This window comes from Festucalex cinctus, chromosome 5 (genome assembly GCF_051991245.1).
Source record: "Festucalex cinctus isolate MCC-2025b chromosome 5, RoL_Fcin_1.0, whole genome shotgun sequence".
In the NCBI taxonomy this organism is placed as follows: Eukaryota; Metazoa; Chordata; class Actinopteri; order Syngnathiformes; family Syngnathidae; genus Festucalex; species Festucalex cinctus.
Window position 1 is genome coordinate 25,932,705 of NC_135415.1, and position 21,133 is coordinate 25,953,837.

The window sequence follows — 21,133 nt, forward strand, 5'->3', positions numbered from 1 at the left end:
ACACTTGGTATAATAACATAAACTTATAGTAACAATATTTTGTTGCCTGCAACTGTTAGTCCTATCGTGCGGTTATTCGGCGGAGGTTAAAAAGAAAATGAATTCATGATTGCCACTGATGAAGTAGTATTTCCCCTGACCCAATTTATTTTATGTCTTCATCTGTAGCAGAACAATGAGAATCTTTGGTTGAGGAGATAGGATAGCTGGCTAGCACGGTGCATACAGGAAGATGTGTGAGTTCGGCAATGCCGTGTGAACAGAATCCCAAAGCAGACTCACATCTACAAAATAAGCTGTTTGAACATACGGCGCGTAAAATACACGGACTGAACAAAAGCGCACGCACAATGCCACGATAAAAAGGATAACACAAAGCAGCTCGTCAAAAGGGTCAGCCTAAAAAGTTAAAACACAAAAACACTAAGTATGAGAAACAAAAGAAGATGATCAGATGTGCCAATTTATTGGGAATGCAGTGTAAGAGTGGCTATTGATTATGTCAAGGGCCAAATATATAAATGTACAGTGCATCTGTGACCCTGGTAGCCAGTTTTGAATTAGCATCCTCTTAAGCCTCCGACTGCCACAGGAGAGTTATTGCTCTTTTTTTTTATCCGAATGAAAAACAAGTACATTTTCGTTTATATTATCATTGTGTATATATATTATGATGCATCTGTATGTGTGTCACATGGCGTCCGCCTACTCGTATGCAACTAGCAGCTGCTACCCTCTCACTGCAAGTGCGGCCCACTGATTGCCAGTTGCACATTCCCTGATATAGACACTAATTCAAAAGAAACTCCTTCAAATCATATACGTGAAGGCATCGCGTCAAGAGACCAAGCAGAAATAGGGCAGCCCCGAGTCAAGAATTTGCTCCCTCTTCTTCCTCAATTTCCCTCTCTCGGTTGCCCTTTCTGGGGATGTACAGCAGCTTGTCAATATCTGTCAGAGGCCGTCTCTGTCAATCGAGTCCGTAGGGCTGCCGGGGCCTCCGCTGTAACAAGACGATCTCACAGAAACAACCTATAACTGACACAGTCCTTGATCTGCTCTGTAATCACTGGGGAGAGCCGAGCTCTCCAACCGCAGCCGCGTGCGCGCCCAGGCACTGCGTAATTGCTTCCCATACCGTTCAACCTTTTCGAATTGATCACTGTCCGTGTAAGAGGCTTAACTGCAGTGTAGATTTGATGAGTTAGAATATTGCTTACTAATATCGTGTTGCAAAATTGCACAGTGGTCGTCATCCAACGTGACTTGAAGCATCATCAACAGCCTGATATTTAGGAAGATCACGTACAAGCACTTCCTGATAGTTATTGCTTGATCAAATTGAAAATGCACAACTTTAATAACACAATTGAACAGATCAGATTCACCTTTTGTGGGACTCTAAAATATTTCTGCCTTTTCACCAACAGATACGGAAAAAACAAATAATATAAAGTACAATAATTCACATACTAAAATTGGAGTACTTGACACAGTTGGCAGAGTGCAGACCTCTGCAAAGATCAGACAATTCGAATTTGGAACAACAAACACAATTACACGTCCACAAATACTGACCTTTTTTTTTGTATTTCAATTTGATAAACAGATTAGGAATCTTTTTTGTTTTTCCATCTCAGACTTCTTTTAACTCATTCACTGCCAGTCATTATAGACAATTTTTACATTTCCAATACTCGCGTGATATTACATTCAATAATTATATATAAACCGAATCTACCAAATAACAGAATAGACTCCCTACTTTTTGTCCCGTCCCGTTCTTTTATAATTGACAGCAGAAAAATGTAGGTTTGCCAAAATACAGCAATTTCTCCCATGGACTCTGAAACTGTGTTTATTTCCTATAAAATGGGGCAATGATGTCATCTACCGGTGGTTGGGCATCAGTAAAGTTGTTTCCAAGTTTGATATTTACAGTGGAGCATGCTCAGATTCGCCCCCATTTAGCACCGCTCTAAAAAATACAATTGACAAGTATACTTGTCAAAGGCAGTGAATGACGCTTCTTTGTACAAGAAGTTGAAAGGCTTATTCACATCTTCATCTCGCGTTGCCTTTATTACAGTTGCTGGAAAACACAACACACCAATGCTCACATCTTTTCCCTTGCTTACTACCTTGTTGGATAAGTGGATACATTATTTTCTTCGAGCTCTTTTATTTTCGGTATAAACTGTATGCCACATACTACAACTCCTGTTCTGTTAGTTCACATTCATGATAATTTGTGTGATTGCTTATATCTCCTGTTTGTATCACGTATGAGTTAAAGTTGGTTTAATTGTGCCAAATAGATGAGCGATGGGTGTATTTCACAAAGGAGTTTCAACCAAACTGTGAAACGAGTTGACATACCCTCCGATAGGAAACTCTGCGTTTTCGGTTCCAGTCCAGTTGGTTCCAGTGATTTATATCAACGCTGAGTAGTCTCAACGGGACTCAATCCCAGAGTTAATAGACCGCCTCAATGGAGCAGCGATTCGTCGAGTCACCATGGCAACGGGGAAGCCGAGCGTGGCGCTGCCCTCTGCTTCCGCGTTGCTTTTTAAAAAAAAATTGTTTTGCCCCTTTCAACTGAAAATCTTAATGCAATCATGTCGAATTTTGAAAAAAAAAAAAAGAAAAAAAGTGCAACACCGAAGCGGCTCTCCATAGAGGAAGGCGAGAACATTGCTCCAGTCAAAGCATAAATTTAAATGTATAGTCCTTTGCAATCACAATATTACAGGGGAAACCTGTTGAAAGATAGCTCATTAATTCATTTTATTTCGGTGTAATCCTGTGAGGGGGAATTCAGATGAAAAACATTATTCAAATGGGTATAAGAAAAAAATGGAGCGCAATGCTGCTCCAATGTGAGTGCATATGACTATGTCTGGTAATGTTGCAAATAAGGACGGATTAAGTTGTACATGTAAGATGATGGACTGTGATGTGAAACACAGTACTACTCAAAAAGGTAACTGTGCGGAAATGCCAGATATACGCGGTCTGATAACATTCTCGCAGCGAATATTTAATTCCCTGCGCAATATTGTGGCACCTTCATCAATAGGTTCATTGTTAAAATGACATGTTCGTGACAAAAGTGGACTTTACGCTATCGACTGCAGGCGTATTGATGCCTCTTATTTATGGTAACTGACCGAGAGCTTAAATGACCTCTATTTAAAATTCTAAGTAATTTAGGGTTTTTTTCTCCATGGCTCTGGTTGATCTCCTTTGCTCTGCTGCCACCTGCTGGCCGTTTGTTTAATAACTACCATTTCTGCAACCGTTCTTTACAGTTGAGAGGCTGCATCAAAGCCTTATGTTTGCTCTAGCATTAAAAAACAAAACAAAAAAACGTATAAATACGTCTTTGGGACACTTAAAACATAAAAAAAACGTGTTTACACGTTATTGGGAGCAAATGAGTTAAAGTTCTAGAATAGCTATTTGACATGTACTAATAGCTGCAAAGCCTTAAAAAAAAAAGGGGTAAAACAAAACACCACTTTGAATATATATGTGAGTAAACTGGTGTGTATTCAAGAATGCACCACCCAGCATTGCATGTGTATGTTTTGGGATTATTATTTAGAGCTTTTTATGTCTGCCTCAGGTATATTCCAGTATCTCCTTGGGTTCACTTAGCGGTCGGTAGTATACGGAGCCTTCTGCTGCACTTTTGCTCAGCTGCTCTCTCTACTTCAGTGTCAAGGATTAGTCTGACATCTCCCGACTCTCTGCCTTTCAAATAAGATGGACTCCTGCTGAAATGCTGAGAGGGTGCTCATCATGTAAAGCCAATACTCATACTGCTGATGCTCCTCATCCTTGCACTGTGCCTGTTTCGGCTCTAGTAAAAATCCATGAGTGATCCCCAGTGGTTCTGTGGATGTGAGCGGAAGAATATGTGGTTTTAAAGGACTACGGCTGTTGAGCAGCTCTATAAAATAGTAATGGCTGGCACCATGACTGGTTAGGTAAGGAGTATTGTGCTGTCAACTCAAATTTTCGAAAGCTTGGCCAAGGTCCATTTTGCTCAGGTTTTTAAAGTGAGTGATGCTGAGGCTCTCATATCAAGAGTCTGCTGGGTTTTGAAGGCATTCTCGTGCCAGATGTTTACAGAAATAAAATAGATTGTTTCCAAGCACCTGGATTGGCTGGCGACCAGTTCAGGGTGTACCCTGTCTACTGCTCGAAGCCAGATGGGATAGGCTGCAGCACCCCCGCGACTCTTGTGAGGATGAAGCTGTTAAGAAAATGGATGGTTTCCAAGCATTCTGTATGTTGGGACCCTAATACTGCGTTCTCACCAAATCCGAAAAGGCGAGCGGAGGAGGCGTGTCCCTTGGTGAACAAGGAAGTGGAGCACTAGCGAGTCAACCAAAAGTGAGTCCCGCAACTACTTCCACTTCTTTCCTGGGACTAAACAGCCGTGGCACTATTTTCTCCCTTTTTGAGATACGTGACAGCACTTTCGCTTTTTTAGTGGCTATTTGGCGGCCGGCATTTGTGCTAAAAATAGCTTTGGCATGGATGGTAAACACGGCTCTACCTCGGTACTGTTCATTAGCAAGTAAACAGACTTACCTGCATTTGAATGCTACTTCTTTGCTCACCGTTCTGTCCCGGCTGGCCATGTTGTTTTTCTTTTAGCCTATTAAAAAAAAATGTTTAAAAGTTTGTGACCATTAAAACTGTTTGCCAATGCCCGCCGAATGTCTTTGTGACCGTTTGAAAACTTGAACGAACGATGGACTACACTGGTGACTGCTTACAAATCTAATCGTACAATCTGTTAAGGTTCCGGTGTGAGCGGAGAGTGGATCCCAGAATCACAGAACACAGAGGAGGATGCGAGTGTTTTTATTCACCAAACATGAATATGAACACGAAGCGCTGGACAAAAGCCAAGGAAAAAGGTTAACAAAAAGGTGCTTGCAAAATGCAAGGAGGGAAATTAACACAACACAAAAAGACCCGAAGGCTACAAACCGTAAACACAAGAAAGCAACAACTTACGATAGCTATGAAACACGCCACACAAAAGTGGGAACAAAAAGAGTACGTAGCAAAACTTACGTAGGCGAGAATCGAGAATCTTAGACTATTACTAGTAGCGAGGACGAAAAAACAGTTGCTACACTGGACAACGGCTGTGAGCAGACGGAACAACGACCCGACAGTGGCCGCAAAGAATCCCAGTCCTTATAAAGTCCTAATGGGTGATGCACCACAGGTGTGGTGCAGGGGACACGCCCCTCTCACAACACTGTGAGATCAGCAACATGACACAATCTGGATTTACTTCCCGTTTATGTGTGGTCAAAATCCCATCGAAGTTAGCAGTTTCGCGGAAGTCTCGTCAGTGTTATTTAGGTAAGTTAGCCATTTAGCATCTCCTAATTTGGCCGACACTGCCGCCATTTATGCCTTAAAACTTCTTTATGGTGTCGGTCATTTAATTCAACTGTGTAATATCTATTAAACCGTAGCAGCACAAACGAACGACACGGATTATTTCGATCCATTTGCGACGCATTGGTTCTGCTTGTCGTAGCCTGGAGAATGCTCAATCTTTTTTTTTTTTTTGCCTCTTCTCGTTGTGGCAGCTGGTCCACAACAGCGGTCAGTCATTGTTAAAGTGTGGCGTTTGCCATTTACTATGCTGCCAAAATGGCTGCACCAACGTCCTCTTTGGGACGTGTGATATCAACATCTGGATCTCTATTTGCAACAGGTCGTCCAGGCTACTCCTCCTTTGAGCGCCGTTTTCAAATATTAGCAGTAACACACATTAGTAACACATAATCATTGGTACTTTGTCAAGACTATCACCTTTTAGTGAGTTTGGCTGCCACGTAAATGTCGAAAGAGAGACCAGGTACTTTTCGAATGCTCTTAGCGCACACTCCATCACTCAAGCAAGTACCAGCTCGGTCCGGGTTGTCCTGACGTGATAAATGACTGTTGATTTGAATCAGTTTTGTTTCTACATGCTCCCCTGACTCCCCGGCTTTGTCAGCCGCTTTGCCATGTTGCCCGTGTCCCCGTATGCAAATTTAAACACGGTGCATTCATCAGCTGCGGGTCCACTGCACACACCCCCATGTCAAGTCAGGTGGAAACTTGCGCTTGATAGGGCGAGGGAGCATTTTAGAGCCAGTGTTAAAATTAATCAGTGTAATGAGGGAATAAGTGAGTTATTGGCGTCGCAATCACTTCCTTCATTAAGAATGATATTTATGAGTATCCAGCAGCCGACGGGACATTGTAGGTTTATGGCGTGTAGATTGCCACCTTGTTCCAATTATCCTCTACCTTTGAATGTGACAGGACATGGCGCATCATTAGTTGTTGTTCAATGTGGAGAAAAGGGCAGTTTGTGCTGCGTGGGCTTGGCAGTGTCACACCTGCTTTTTTTTTTTTTTCATCATGAAGGCAATTAGTAGTCGATCGTGCGATGGAAACACAGTGGGAGAGGGAGTTTCCATGCCGTTACACCAACAATGGCATAATGCTTAAAAATTTGTCACCACATTTATCCACTTTTACTTGCAGTCCTCATTAGCATTTGTGACAACAATAAAAGAGCTATACTGTATTTGATGTTAAAAAAAAAAATTCTCCACATCTGCTGCAATCCTGCCAGCATATTTTATAGAATTCCTACGTTTTAATAATAGTGCTATGTTGCGTCAGTCTAGCAGGACAACCAATTTTAAATTACAATACATAAAACCATTTAGCAATTATACAATGATAAAAATAATCTTTTTTTTTTTTTGGCATGCAACCATACATGTAACCCATCACAGGGAATATATATATATATATATATATATATATATATATATATATATATATATATATATATTAGGGCGTTAACTCATTCAATGCCAACCCAGTTCAAATGAATCGTTTGACGTCTATAGCCGTCAATGGCAGTCAATGAGTTAAAAAAAAAAAAAAAGCAGTCAGCAATATATTGCGATATTATAGTGCGCAATTCTCAAGTCGATTCAATAGGCGGCTGAATCGATTTCTAAACATCCATTTTTGATGGAAAAATATTCAACAAAATGTCTTTCTTAGAGTTAGCATTAACACCTTAAGCATGGATGAATGTTATATTAATTGAACATTAAACCTTAATATTTTATTTCAATGCTGTTCAAACACGAAACAGATTACATCCTGTTTGTTAAATACAGTGGCTCACAGTTATAAGACTGAAGTTTCAAATTAATAAATAATACAATTTCATACAAATCTTACAGTGTACATGTACAAGTTTACTGTTTAGTATTTTCTCAATTTGAGCCAAAACAAAAAAATCGCAACAATTTATAAATATAAATTCAGATTGGGATTAATCGGTATTGAATCGAATTGTGATACGAATCAAATCGTCAGGTGTTAGGCAATTCACACCCCTACTAAGAAAGCTGATTATCTTTTACTTTTTTTTTAGCAGGACAAACTTCACCATAACTAAAGCCCAGTCTGATGCAGTGGGCACCATTTCATCAAAGATGTGTCATCCGTTTTGTTTTGAGTCAAACGCAAAACACTTCTTCTTGATGTCATCGGACATATGTCCTTTAGACACAGCGTCAACTGAACACATGGTTTTATCCCATGGATCTTTTTTTATCTGTAGCTCTGAGACTATGACAGACGCTACTAAATAATTGACATCTTGCAGCCTTCACTTCCAGCAGCAGCACCTTCACTTTAGAATTACTAATTCAAAGCCTCTGGCACAGACTTTCAACATATGAGAAATTGGACTTAAAAATAAAGGTGCAAATAAAAGCAGTTGAAAAACTCTTCATTAGGAGACATTTTTAAAGATGTTGAACATTGGATGCACAACACATCGAAGAAGCGGCGTGTTCGGCGTCGTATGAAATAGACAACATCGACACACAAACAAAACATGTAACATTAGTAGTGACAATACATTATTACATTAGTCTACTTTACATGAAAAGGCTCTGGCGCATGTCACAACTTTTAATTCACGACTCCGTGTGAGTGTTGAAACAGAGTGACCGCTTGTCAATCATTCTGCTCCGCGGTGGCATCGCGGCTGCTCCCCCGGTCGAGTTAGACATGGTTTAGTGTGTGAATGTAGTAATTTGAATTAAAAGTAGAAATTGATTCATTAAGAAAAAAGATCGTGTGTAATATGTCTGTCTGTTTGGATGACAATTCACCAGTAACCGGACTGATGACATCATAGCTTCTGCTCAAGTTAGGCTGACTGTTCTGTTCACTTTAGTGCTGAATGGTGTGTTTGAACTTTTAACTTTTTTTTGGTTGCTTTGTCCACCCACCCACCCATCCATCCATCCATTAGCAGAGCCACTTATCCTCACAACATTTATATAAATCTTTTGTGAATTATGTTTGAGGCTAGGAAATTTAGCTTGTTTTTAACTCATTTGCTCCCAATAACGTGGAAATACGTTTTTTTTTAATGTTTTAAGTGTCCCAAAGACGTATTTCTACGTTTTTTTTTGTTTTGTTTTTTTTGTTTGTTTTTTTTTCATGCTAGAGCATATAGAAGGCTATGATGCAGCCTCTCAACTGCAAAGAATGGTTGCAGGAATGGTAGTTATTACACAAACGACCAGCAGGTGGCAGCAGACCAAAGGAGCTCAACCAGGGCCATCTAGAAAAACAGTCAAATTACTTAGAATTTTAAATAGATTTGTGAAAACTGATGAAACTTAGCTCTCTTCTAATGCTAATTGCTGCAAAACGGAAACATAGAAAAAAAAATTTCCTGATGAAAGAAGAGACTTTAATCTTTCTTTTAATAGGTTCCATGCTTTTATAGCAATTGAACGCAATATTCTGTGGGCCTTGCAAAATCAGTCAAAATTCAGTAAAACAGCCGGGAGTGAACGGGATTGCTTCTGTGAAAATGGCTGGGAGTGAATGAGTTAAATAGAAGCTGCGCTAGCTAGCAGCTAGGCTAACGCCCCCCCCAACAAACAAAAATTACTTTTTTAATTACTATTAGAGTAATTAAATTCCCCGGGGGGCATCCAAGTACTATCACAGCAGCAGAATCTTGCTGAGCCAGGCAGGAACTTTGAGCGGGCGGGCTAAAATGACCACAGCTGATTGGTCAAATTTGGGGAGTTGTTTTTACAGCGGCTGGACTCAATCAAACTCATTTGAATTAATTACTGAAAACTCTAAGACGCTGTGGAAACACAATTCTAAATTCCCTGCTGAACTTTTACAACCAAGAACCCCCTTTTACCCAGAATTCAAAGTTTCTGGGCTTGTTGGTGGAAAAGAAGCTCATGATGCCTATGACTGAAGCCCCTGGGGATTTCATCAGTACAGCTCCAAAATTAGAGATCCGAGGTGTCATGACTGGATTTTAGTGGTGATTAAGTAATTTATGACTTATATAAAGACACATATGTTGCCAATGTCAAACGACGCGCCTGCCTCTTAGCGCCTCATTTCCTGCTTTCTCCTTCACCTTCTCTGTCTGCCTGTAAATAAAGCGCATCGCAGCATGACCCTGGAGCTCCCCCTTTAGGGGAGCATGTTAGCCCAAAGCAGACAAGAAAGTTGGAGTCAAAGCCTAATTTGCGTTTTCAAAAACTGGATTTGGAATGTAGATGCATATGAATAATATAAATTGTGCAGTTGAAATATAACAAAAATAGTAACGAGTTACTCGTAATTACACAGATAGAAACATGAGTGTTCATTAAAGCTGTGAGTCATCAAATACATTATCAGCTTTCATCAAATGATTTGAGTCCATAATATCAATGTAATTACTAAACTTTTAACTAAAAAATTATTCTTAGCATAAGTATACAGCTGCCAGTGGAATAACAATCAGTGCTCATCATCATCTTACGACCACTTAGCCAAAACAAATCACATCGAGGGTAGATTTTATCGTCACGATTCCAAAAGTATGTTTGTGTCGTTAACTGTATCCACAAATTTGGTACTAGTCTATTTCAAAATTTAGTCAACTCAGTAAAGTACTTATTGACCATTATATGATCAATCAAGATACTGCCTTACATTTTACAGAAGAAAAATTCAACAATTATCTATCAACCACCACATGTTCGGGATGAAAGAAGAAGTTCTTCAGCTTGGATTTCTTTTGTTTGTTTCTTTCCACACACATTAGAGCTCATGTGAAGGTTTGTCTTTCAAAACACAGTTGCTCGTCTTTTCAGAGAACATGAACTTGGATTTCTATTAACTCATTTGCTCCCAATAACGTATAATTTTTTTTTTTTTATGTTCTAAGTGTCCCAAAAACGTATTTATACGTTGTTTTTTTGCTTGTTTTTTTTTTATGCTAGAGCATACAGAAGGCTTTGATGCAGCCTCTCAACTGCAAAGAACGGTTGCAGAAATGGTAGTTATTACACAAACGGCCAGCAGGTGGCAGCAGAGCAAAGGAGATCAACCAGGGCCATGTAGAAAAAAAGCTCAATTACTCACAATTTTAAATAGATTTGTGAAAACTGATGAAACTTAATACGGAAACAGATAGAAACATACTTTTTTTTTCCTGATGAAAGAAGAGACTTTAATCTTTCTTTTGATAGATTCCATGCTTTTATAGCAATAGAATACAATATTCTGTAGACCTTGAAAAATCAGTCAAAATCCAGTCAAACAGCCGGGAGCGAACGGGACTGCTTCTGTGAAAATGGCTGGGAGTGAATGAGTTTTTAAGTATGTGACTTAATGTAAAAGCCGGCTGATTTTGCTCTTGAAATCGCTCACGTATTGCGCTGACAGGCAGCAGCGTTTCTCTTAAAAGGAGAATATTAATCATTGTGTCACAATAAAATGCGCATTGTGTCAAAATAAATGTTCATTGAAAGGAATGAAATCATAAAGGTAGAGACATATGCTTTATAATTCATATCGCAGAGAGATTGGAGTCAGACAAGACAACCTTATTGTGTAGAGAACAGCTTGTGGCATTCGCTATAATAGCTCGACTCCACATGTGGTGATGGATGGATACAGAAGATTGCCTCCCCGCAGAGCGAAGCCCAAGCTCAGTTTGCTGGGCTACATACCATGTGATAGCATTGTAACATTTTTTATTTTTTTTTTGCAGCATTGATTTCATTTCAACATATTGTTTCATCACTGACGCGCGCATTAAATTCCATTCAAAGCATAGTTGTATAGTCGGCTATAAATTAATTCGAAATAATATGGATGTATGTTGGGGAAATGTTCAAAAGCTGTCAAAATCCAGCTGTATGTCAGATGATTGCACCGATCCAATGTAGTGAACAGTTTGTACAGGTGTATCAATTAATTTGAAAACTGTGGAAAACATTATTGATGAGTAGTTAGTCCAATTAAAGTAGTTCAAAGTAAGTAATTAAAGTAGTTCAATTGAAAAAGAAAAGTGAAACTAATACTGTATATTCCATATATGAATTAAACATTTTTAGAAATATTTCAAGTCTTTATTTTTGTTTATTATGTTTTAATATTACAGCATATGGGTAATGAAAATCCCAAACTCTGTACCTCATTAAATCATAATATTGTGGAAAAGTTAAATGTTGTAATTAGGGATGGGCGAGTACCGATACCAGGTATCGGTATCGGGCCGATACCAGCCTTTTTTTCAAGTACTCGAGTACTCGTGACGCAGACGAGTACAAGCGACCGATGGCAGAGGGGGAAGACATTAAGTGAGTCCTCCTTGCCTGTAAGTGGCGCTAGCCTGCAGCACTTTTTCACCAAAACTTCACCGGTTTGGAAATACTTCAAAATTGTGAATCTTAAACTAAAAGAGCATTTTTGCGTTTTATTTTGAGCGTTAAGACTATTGAAGAGTGACTGTGCTGGGTTTTTTTTTGTCAAAATTAAAGGAAATATATCTGTTTAAAAATATCTTTTAGTGATTTTTTTTTATTTGTCAAAATGTACTACTGGTATCGGCAGTTGGTATCGGTATCGGTGAGTACTGAGGGTCTGAGTTTCGGTATCGGTCTGGAAAAAAAAGTGATATCAAACATCCCTAGTTGTAATGTACTAGCCTCTGGGTAGTATTGTAACCCGTGTTGGGCTTTTTTGATGGTTCTGACCAGGCTCTTTCAAAATAAAATACCGCCCACGGGCTAGTGACACACTCCAATCAGCTATCTAACTTGAAAATCACCTACAAGGGCTGTCTGAGCCTATAAACGGTCCCGAAATCTGGTTGGGGAGCATCCACAATCACAGGGCAGACTTCACACTTGACTGATGTCCAGAATACAGTCATCGACACCCTCCACAAGTCCACAAGGGAGGCTAACCACAAAAGCTTATTGCTCAATAAGCTGGCCGCTCACAGAATGCAGTATCCATTCACATTGATAACAAGTTGAGTGGAATGAAAATGTGTGGTAGAAAACGACGCGCAAGCAACAAGGATAACTGCAGCCTTGAGGGGATTGTTGAGCAAAACCCATTCAAGAATTTCGGGGAAATCCGCAAGGAGGCTGCTGTCAGTGTATCAAGAGCCGCTGTGTATAGACATATGAAGGAATTTGTTGCCACATTCCTCTAGTCAAGCTGCTCCGAAATCAATTGTGTCTTACTTGGGCAAAGGAGAAAAATATACTGCAACTGGACTTTTGCAAAGTGGTCTTCAGTCCCATTTTCAAATGAAATTACACTGCCACAAGCTGTATGATAATGTGACCACTTTACTGCTGTGATTGTTTGGCCAGCAAATTCACCAGACCTGAACCCCTTGGAAAATCTACAGGGTATGGCCGAAAGAGAGAGAGAGAGCGTGCTGCTGTCAAAGCAACATTGCGAACGCCTCAGCAGTGCCACAGGCTGACCGCCTCCACTGAACATTACATGATGCAGTAATTCATGCAAAAGAACCTTCAACATCTATATTTTTCAGACTTTAAATCACACTTTTTTTCATAGTTTGTCGAGTCCTGCGACTTGCGCTCAGGTGCAGCTTGTATATTGATGCTGGCATCAGGCCGAATACTTGTACCACCAAAATCATCACTTTTCAAGAGGCCCCCAAAAATGGACAATTCGGGCAACCATTAACATTACAGCAAAGAAGATAGCCAAGCCATTTTCAACACTTTGATCAGGGGTGTCCAAACTTTTTCATTTGAGGGCCACATACAGAAAATCAGAAGGAGGCAAGGGCCACATAATGTTATGAAGAGAAATTGTGTTTAGTCCTAAAAATTGTACAAATAATTTATTTGTGTTTATGTACAGCACTTTGTATACAGCAACGCCTGTTCTTAAAGCGCTTTATAAATAAAGTTGAGTTGAGTTGAGTTTTGAATATTTAGGAAAATGCTACAGTATGTAAACCAATTTATTTGTAATATGGCAGTCGGGTTATTATAGTTTTGGAATTTTTCATTTTAGTTTTCATTTTGTTTTGAGTTTTGTTTTTTTAAATTTAGTTAGTTTTAATTATTTTTCAGGGTGGTTCTGTTTGTTTTTTTATTAGTTTTAGTTCTTTAATAAATGCTTAGTTTTAGTTTAGTTAGTTTCAGTATTAGTTTTTTTTTATGTGTATTACTCGTGCGCGACGTCATTATTCCAGTTTATATCAAAATAAATCTACTAAAAGTCACATTTAAAATCATCCCCAAAGGCTCATGCATTAAATTAATTAGCAAAGACTAAAACGAAGGACATGTTTGCTATAATTATAATTAGTTTTAGTTAGTTTTGTAAACATAAAATGTAGTTCCAGTTAGTTTTCTTTTTTTTTTTAAAAAAAAGCATCTTCGTTTTTGTTTTATTTCGTTAACGAAATTGTTTTTTTTTAATTTTCATTTTTTCTGTGTTTCGATACCCTCCCTTCTTACTTTGACCATCTCCAAACATTTTTGTTTTTATTTTATTTGAACTGAGTCAAATGCCATTTTTAGCATATGTCGCGGGCTACTAAAAAATGGACGGCGGGCCGCAAATGGGCCCCGGGCCGTAGTTTGGACACCTCTGCTTTAGATTGATCAGTCCATCCATCCATCCATCTTCTTGACCGCTTACTCCTCACAAGGGTCATTGCAAATTGTGAATGTATTTCATGGATCTTGAATAGATCTCATTAGACCCCGCAAGTATCAAATGTAGTTGGTGTGATTGTTTGGAGCTGTGGGGTGTGGTAACAAATGCAATGTCAAAGACAGTTATCGTCTTGTCCATCTGATGTTCTACCCATCAACTTGTTTTAGCTGTGCTAGCTCTCTGGGACAACATTGACTGAGAAATGGTGAGGAGGTCAATTTGATTTTCAAGGTCACAATTGGATTCCGTGGTGAGACATAATCACTTTCAAGGTTGCTTATGTCATTGAATAGCTCAGTTGGAGCTGACTTGATGCAGTTGGGGTATATTGCTGAGAAAGCTGTGGCAAGTTCACAAACATCCTGTTGTCGTTTACTTGCTAAGGCCCCTGGGGTGTATTTCACAAAGTAGGTTTAGTGAGAAATCTGGGTAAAGAAACCCTGAAAAGTGGGAAACTGCATTTTCCATTTCAGAAAGTGAGGTAACTGAAAACCAGAGGATAAGATAACTCTAGCCTGTTTCATAAAAAGAGGTCATTTAAGCTCTCGGTCATTTACCGTAGTCACATGGTCCATGAACCTAACCAGGTTGGTAGCAGGTTTTTTACAATGAACCTTGAGTTTTTCCCTGTACCCGCCTCCTTTCAGACACACGATAATTCATTTCCTCATTCATTCAGTCCTCTGCGGTGACTTTTTGCGTAAATACGGCTGTAGTCTATTGATGAAGGTGACGCTTAATTGCGCAGGGAATTAAATATTTGAGTAACTCAGTACATCACCAGCGCCATAGGAGGCCAATGCCCCCCTATCTAGGCCCACCAAGTAGAGGCATTCATCATCAGGCCCTATATTATTATTATTATTATTATAATTATTATTATTATTTATTATTATTATTATTATTATTGTTGTTGTTGTTGTTGTTGTTGTTGTTGTTGTTGTTGTTATTATTATTCCTTACCTTACATAATTTTTTGTGTTATTCCGATACCGATATTGGTATCAGCAGAGGCGCCGATACTGCATTAAAATAGTGGTATCGGTATCGGTGAGTACTCACAAGTAATATGCCGATAACATTAATTCCAACACTCATATAGGATTTTGGATGCAGCACGTTGTGTCTTGCTCGTGTACGACATTCACTGATATGTGACATGTTCACTGCATGCCGATCTAAGATATTCTATTGGCCCTTGAATGCTCTGAACCAATGGCAGGACAGCCATTGAAAAAAACAAAAAACAAAAACAAAAAACACGTAGGTATCGGTATGGTATCGGTATCGGCCGATACTGCAAAGCTGGGTATCGGGATCGGTATCGGGGGCCAAAAAAACGGTATCGGAATAACACTAATTATTTTTTTATTTTATTAAATGAATAATTTTCAGCTTCATTTTTCCAACATGTTCCTAGCTAGTGTTGTGTTAGCTTTTGATGTCTGCTGACTGAGTTGTGATGACTCACTTCGCTGGCAGTTGTTTAGTTAACTTCGAGAAATCCCCGAATTGTATTTTTGCAATTTGTTTTGGATGTCTCGGATGTTGGTCGGGCTCCTACCAAAAAGAAGCTCATAGTGAGAGCTTCCTTTAGGGTTGTACAATAAACACGAGACTGGTCTGTGACGACTCAGTGAGTAACATAAATTTGTATGTTGGCTCTGGGCATTCATGACATGCACACATCTACTTCCCCTCTTCTCCTCATGTATCCAACTGCGCACCTGTTTTTGTACACATTTCGATAGGTCTGTGATGTCAAACAGAAGAGATACATTTAAAACTGCCTGGGGAAATAGCTTATGTAGACGCTACAGCAATCACAAATTTACATTCACAAGCAAATGCTATTGTTTTCAGTGTGGCGTTACAGTGTTGATTCCCTGAAGCAGATCGGTTTAATAACTGAGGTGTTTACTTGCAGGTGCTACAGGCGATGCTCAGCCAGGCTCCCAACCCTCAGCGCAGGGCACCCTGCCGCACTTCATTCAGGAGCCGGAGGACGCCTACATCGTCAAGAGCAATCCCATTAAACTGCGCTGTCGAGCCACACCTGCCTTGCAGATCTTCTTTAAATGCAATGGAGAATGGGTTCATCAGAATGAGCACTTCTCCCATGAGTATAAAGACCTCAACACTGGTAAGATTAAGCTGCGTGATCTTATTACAGCCCGTCATTCCACTGACATGGGATAGCATCAAAGTTAGCTGCTCAATGGAAATAGGAAAGAATTTTCGCACCAAAAAAAAAAACAAAACAAAAAAAGTTATATTTATTTAAGTGATTAATCAGGATGTGATTAATCTGGTAAAAAATAATCATTTGACAGCTGTAGTCAAAACATGATGAAAATGCTTTTAGTTAAATACATATTTTACTTAATGTGCGCAACATTTAATGTTACTGCTTTGTGCCATGATATGAGACTTTTAAATTATAACAATAAAAAATTCCGTACAGTTATTATTTTCCATCCATCCATTTTCTTGACCACTTCCTCCTCACAAGGGTTCGTGGGGGGTGCTGGAGCCTATCCCAGCTGGCTTTGGGCAGTAGGCGGGGTACACCCTGAACTGGTGGCCAGCCAATTGCGGCAGTTATTTTTTGTTGAATTGAAATGTGTTCATCCGGAAGACCTGACTTAGGCCTCCTGGCTGCGTTCTTGGTTAATAAAGACCCTATATATACTTCGGCTAAGAATTGTGATTATAAACTGTGAGCTGTCTGTCTTGTATTCATGAATTTCTCGCCACAGGAAAGCAACTTTAATTGTGTCGCGAGGTTTCTTCTCCTGTGATCGCCGTGGGGTGAAATTGTTGTAAGCTTGATTATAGTAAAATGTGCATCTTGCACTCTGGCTTTTTGCATATAGTAGAAACGAGTTAAGTTTAGGAATTAATTTAATGTAGAAGTATAAGCTATCAGCACATAACTGCAGCACTTACAAAGAAAATAAATCTGGTTCCATTGTTAAACACAAATCAGTGTTGAAGTAAAAGGTGATGTTGAAGAGCCATGAATTCAGAGACTAATTACCATTGGTGCACGTAAGGCGTGCATATTTGATGGTCAAAATAAATGATGCACACCCGATCAAGGGAACAGCTTAGACCCACAGTTAATTTTTGCAAGGGTTTGCTGCAAAGTGGAGTGAAAGAACATTTTTTTTGTGACAAATTAAATGGCACAAGACTTAATCAGCTATTCAATTGGAAAATTTGGTGCCAGGGCCCACCCAGACGGTGGCCAAGGTGAAGCAGGAGGAAAGTATCATGGATCCAACTGATTCATGGCGGTGCCTTCTGTGGGTCATTTATTGTCAAGTAATCTTTTATTTACAAAAAAGTGATCAGAGGTCTGTTATCTGTAATGCACGTCCACTTGATCACTGCTGAAAACGTTGACCCACAGCCAAGTGCGGGCTTGTGCATGCAAATTGGTAATTGTAGTTTGAATCAGGGAGAAAGCAAGAGCATTTTGACCATCCCTGGTCAAAATAATCCCGAATAATTTCATCTGCCGTGCTGATTGCAAATCATTCTAAAGAGAAAACGTGATCCATATCATACATTCATTCCCTTTCCCTAATCTTCACTAGTGATAGACCGATATGTTTTTTTCAAGGCCGATACCGATACAGATTATTACTAGTCAAGGAGGCCGATAACCGATATTTCAAGCCGATATTCTTTGCAGTAAAATAGAAAAAAAAAAATCCTTTTAAACTATATTAACAGATTTGTTTAAAAATTATAACAAAAGTTGCAGTGAGCTTCCACGGTTATTATAATAATAAAAATATTGATAATAATAAAAATAATAATAAATTGTTATATTATTATTTTTTTATTATGTATTTATTATTTTTACTTTATTAATTATAAAATAAAAATTAAAAAGCAAGTAAATAGATCACTAAAGATTTATACTATAAATAAAGGTTTCTAAAATTTCAACATTTTTTTTTTTTATAAAATGTAGGGAGTTCCTTTTTTTTTTTTATAAAGTGGAAATTTAAATAGATCCATAAATGAAAACAATTTTTATTTATTTATTTATTTATTTTAAATTAAAAAAAATAATAAAATAACTATATTGACAGATTTGTTTAAAAAAATATAACAAAAATTGCAGCGTTTCCAGGGTCATTAGCATGTGTTAAGCTAAATAAATAAATAAATAAAAATTAAAAAGCAAGTAAATAGATCCCGAAAGATTTCTACAGTAAATAAAGTTGTCTAAAATTTCAACATAATTTCTTAATTTAATTTTTGTTTTAATAAAAAGAGTTCTTATTTTTTTGTAAAGTGGAAATATAAATCAACCATAAATGAAAGGTTCCCTGCATCTCACTGAGTGACAAATGCATGCGAATGTAGCTCATTTGGGGGTTTTGTAAAACGTTTCAAAAGATCTCCGCAGTGAAAAATGGTCTGAAGTGTTGACGACAAGTCAAAATTGACTGTCAACAAATTACAATTCCTGATGAAAACCCCCAATTCTCTATATATTCGCTGTTCATGGAAATTACCAGCTTTATCGGCCTTCAGATTCCAAAAATGGCCGATGCCGATATGTGTCAAAATGCCAAATATCGGCACCGATAATCGGCCTGGACGATAATCGGTCTATCCCTAACACTGTAATTATTCTTGCCATTCTCTTACCGTACACTCAAGATGAAAAGTGATAAAAGACTTTACCTGAGCTTAGCGAGAAAACACTTAAGTGCAAGTGGCGCATTGATGTTGTTGGCGATGCCCTTGTTATCATCAGGCGCAAGACTTACAATTTAAGCAACCAGAGGATATCCACACTGTACTATCTGCCTGCCATTGGTCCACCTCATATCAGTAGTTAACACAAGACCACAGATAAGGATGGTCTAAACTGCAACACTTTGTTTTAACTTAGTAACAGTCAGCAACATTGTGTATTAGATTTGTCCGGCTAATCAGAAGTGGAGATCAGCAAAGAATTGGAATGTTATTGATTTGAACACGGGCCTTCAATGCCACCACGAACACCTGATAGCATCTCTTATTTACCAACTAGCCTGATGACTCACCAACTACTGATAACGCAGACAATGCCCTTGAGTTCCTAATGCCGTACAATCCAGCAAGTACACAGATATATTCTTCTATCTACATCTTTAATCAAAAGAACACTGATGGAATGGCTGCCATTCAAAACATTGGCCACTGATGTGAATAAATGAGTCATTCAGAGCGCTGCACTTCACATTTTGTGCTATGGTCAAGGATAAGAGAGTGTGATTAAAAAAAAACAAAAAACAAAAAAAACTCTTGCATGCCACCCTATGCAACATAGAGCAATGGATTTTCCATTTAAAATGAGACTGATCTATTCTCTGCAAGCTTAACACATTCACATGAATTTCACTTTATACATACTAAATAAATCCCGGTTGCCAGACCAAGAGAAATTATAGCTGTGTGACAATGGTGAGATAAGATATATAAGATATGCAGAGGATAGAAATAATAATCATTATACTTTCATTTAAAGGCTCAGGGCTTGATGCCCAGCAAGACCTCAATATTATTATAACAATGCCTTGGGAGGAGTCGAAGAATAATCTGAGGGTCTTTTTTTCAAACTTTAAATATGCTTCATTCATCCATTTTAATATTTCTTCATTTAACTAAAAGCTGCTGAAATGTCAAATCTGTGAGGCTTCAGTAAAATTAACTTAATTACGGACAAATTATGTATATGGTCATTTTATATAATTGTGAGGAAGATGCACTTGTTTTTAGACTAGTGTGAATTTCATCCGTTGAATTTGTCAAGTCACTGTCCCTTTAAATCAAATATCAGAATTTCTACCAAATCAGTTTATCATAAGGAAAGTGCAGATTCAAAACAACAAAGCTGATGTTTTGTATAAGGCAAGAGTCGGCAACCCGCAGCTCCAGAGCCGCATTCAGCTCTCTGTGGCTTTGGGAAATAAATAATAAAAAAAAAAAGGGTGACAAGCAGTACGATAATATTAATTAATATTCCTACATCAGACCTTGACACAGAGTAATTTTTAGTATATTCTGTGGGCCGCTAGAAATTGGATGACGGGCCACAAATGGCCCCTGGGCTGTAGTTTGGGACGCCACTGGTCGAGGGCCTCTCGCCTCATCAGCTGGGGAAGGTGTCAGCTTTTCACTCATCCTATAGAAAGTAGTTACCGTATTTTTCGGATTATACGTCGCTCCGGATTATAAGTCGAACCAGACAAAAAATGCATAATTAAGAAGGAAAAAACATATATAAGTCGCACTGGAGTATAAGTCGCATTTTTGGGGGAAATTTACTTGGTAAAATCCAACACCAAAAACAAACATGTCATCTTGAAAGGCAATTTAAAATAAAAATAAAAGAGAGAACAACAGGCTGAATAAGTGTACGGTAAACTAACGTTACATGACTGACATGCCTGGTAATGTCAGTAACGACGTAACATATTAAGAGTTTGTAGCGAGCAGTGACGGGAGTCGGAGGCGCAGTGTTGAAGGGCGGAGCCAAAAGCTGGCGTTTTATTGACATCAGCTTCTGAGGTCTTAACAGCAACTCCCCACTCAGCTAGAAGCTAACAGGCTAACTCCCCTTTTCCACATCACAAAACCTTCCCACCCGGAACTCTCCCTTCGTCTCAACGTTCCGTGGGTGAATTATGTTCCCATCACTACAAGTTATTCATATAACTCCAGCATAAAGAACATGCTAACAAGTTTACCAAACTATCAGTTTCACTCCAAATCACTAAATCCAATGAAATCTTCATCCTCGGTGTCACTTTTAAACAACTCCCCCAACTCGGGAGGTAGACGATGCAATGTTGAACTTATCAACACAGGCCTAGAGCGCCCTCTTGCGGTTTAGTGTAAAAATAACGTGAAATGATATAGTAATGTGTTAATTTCACACATAAATCGCACCAGAGTATAAGTCGCACCCCCGGCCAAACTATGAAAAAAACTGTGACTGTGATCAGCTGACTGATCCCCAATGTGTTGG

The 21,133-nt window shown here is 38.7% G+C and overlaps 1 protein-coding gene across 2 annotated transcripts in view; it reads left to right on the top strand.

The window, feature by feature from the left end:
- unc5db (unc-5 netrin receptor Db) overlaps positions 1–21,133 on the top strand; it is a 168,481-nt gene that overhangs the window by 62,353 nt on the left and 84,995 nt on the right. For both annotated transcript variants that reach the window (XM_077522285.1, XM_077522286.1), the window contains exon 2: positions 16,022–16,237. In XM_077522285.1, coding sequence (XP_077378411.1) covers positions 16,022–16,237 — 216 coding nt within the window. The remainder of the gene's footprint in view (positions 1–16,021; positions 16,238–21,133) is intronic.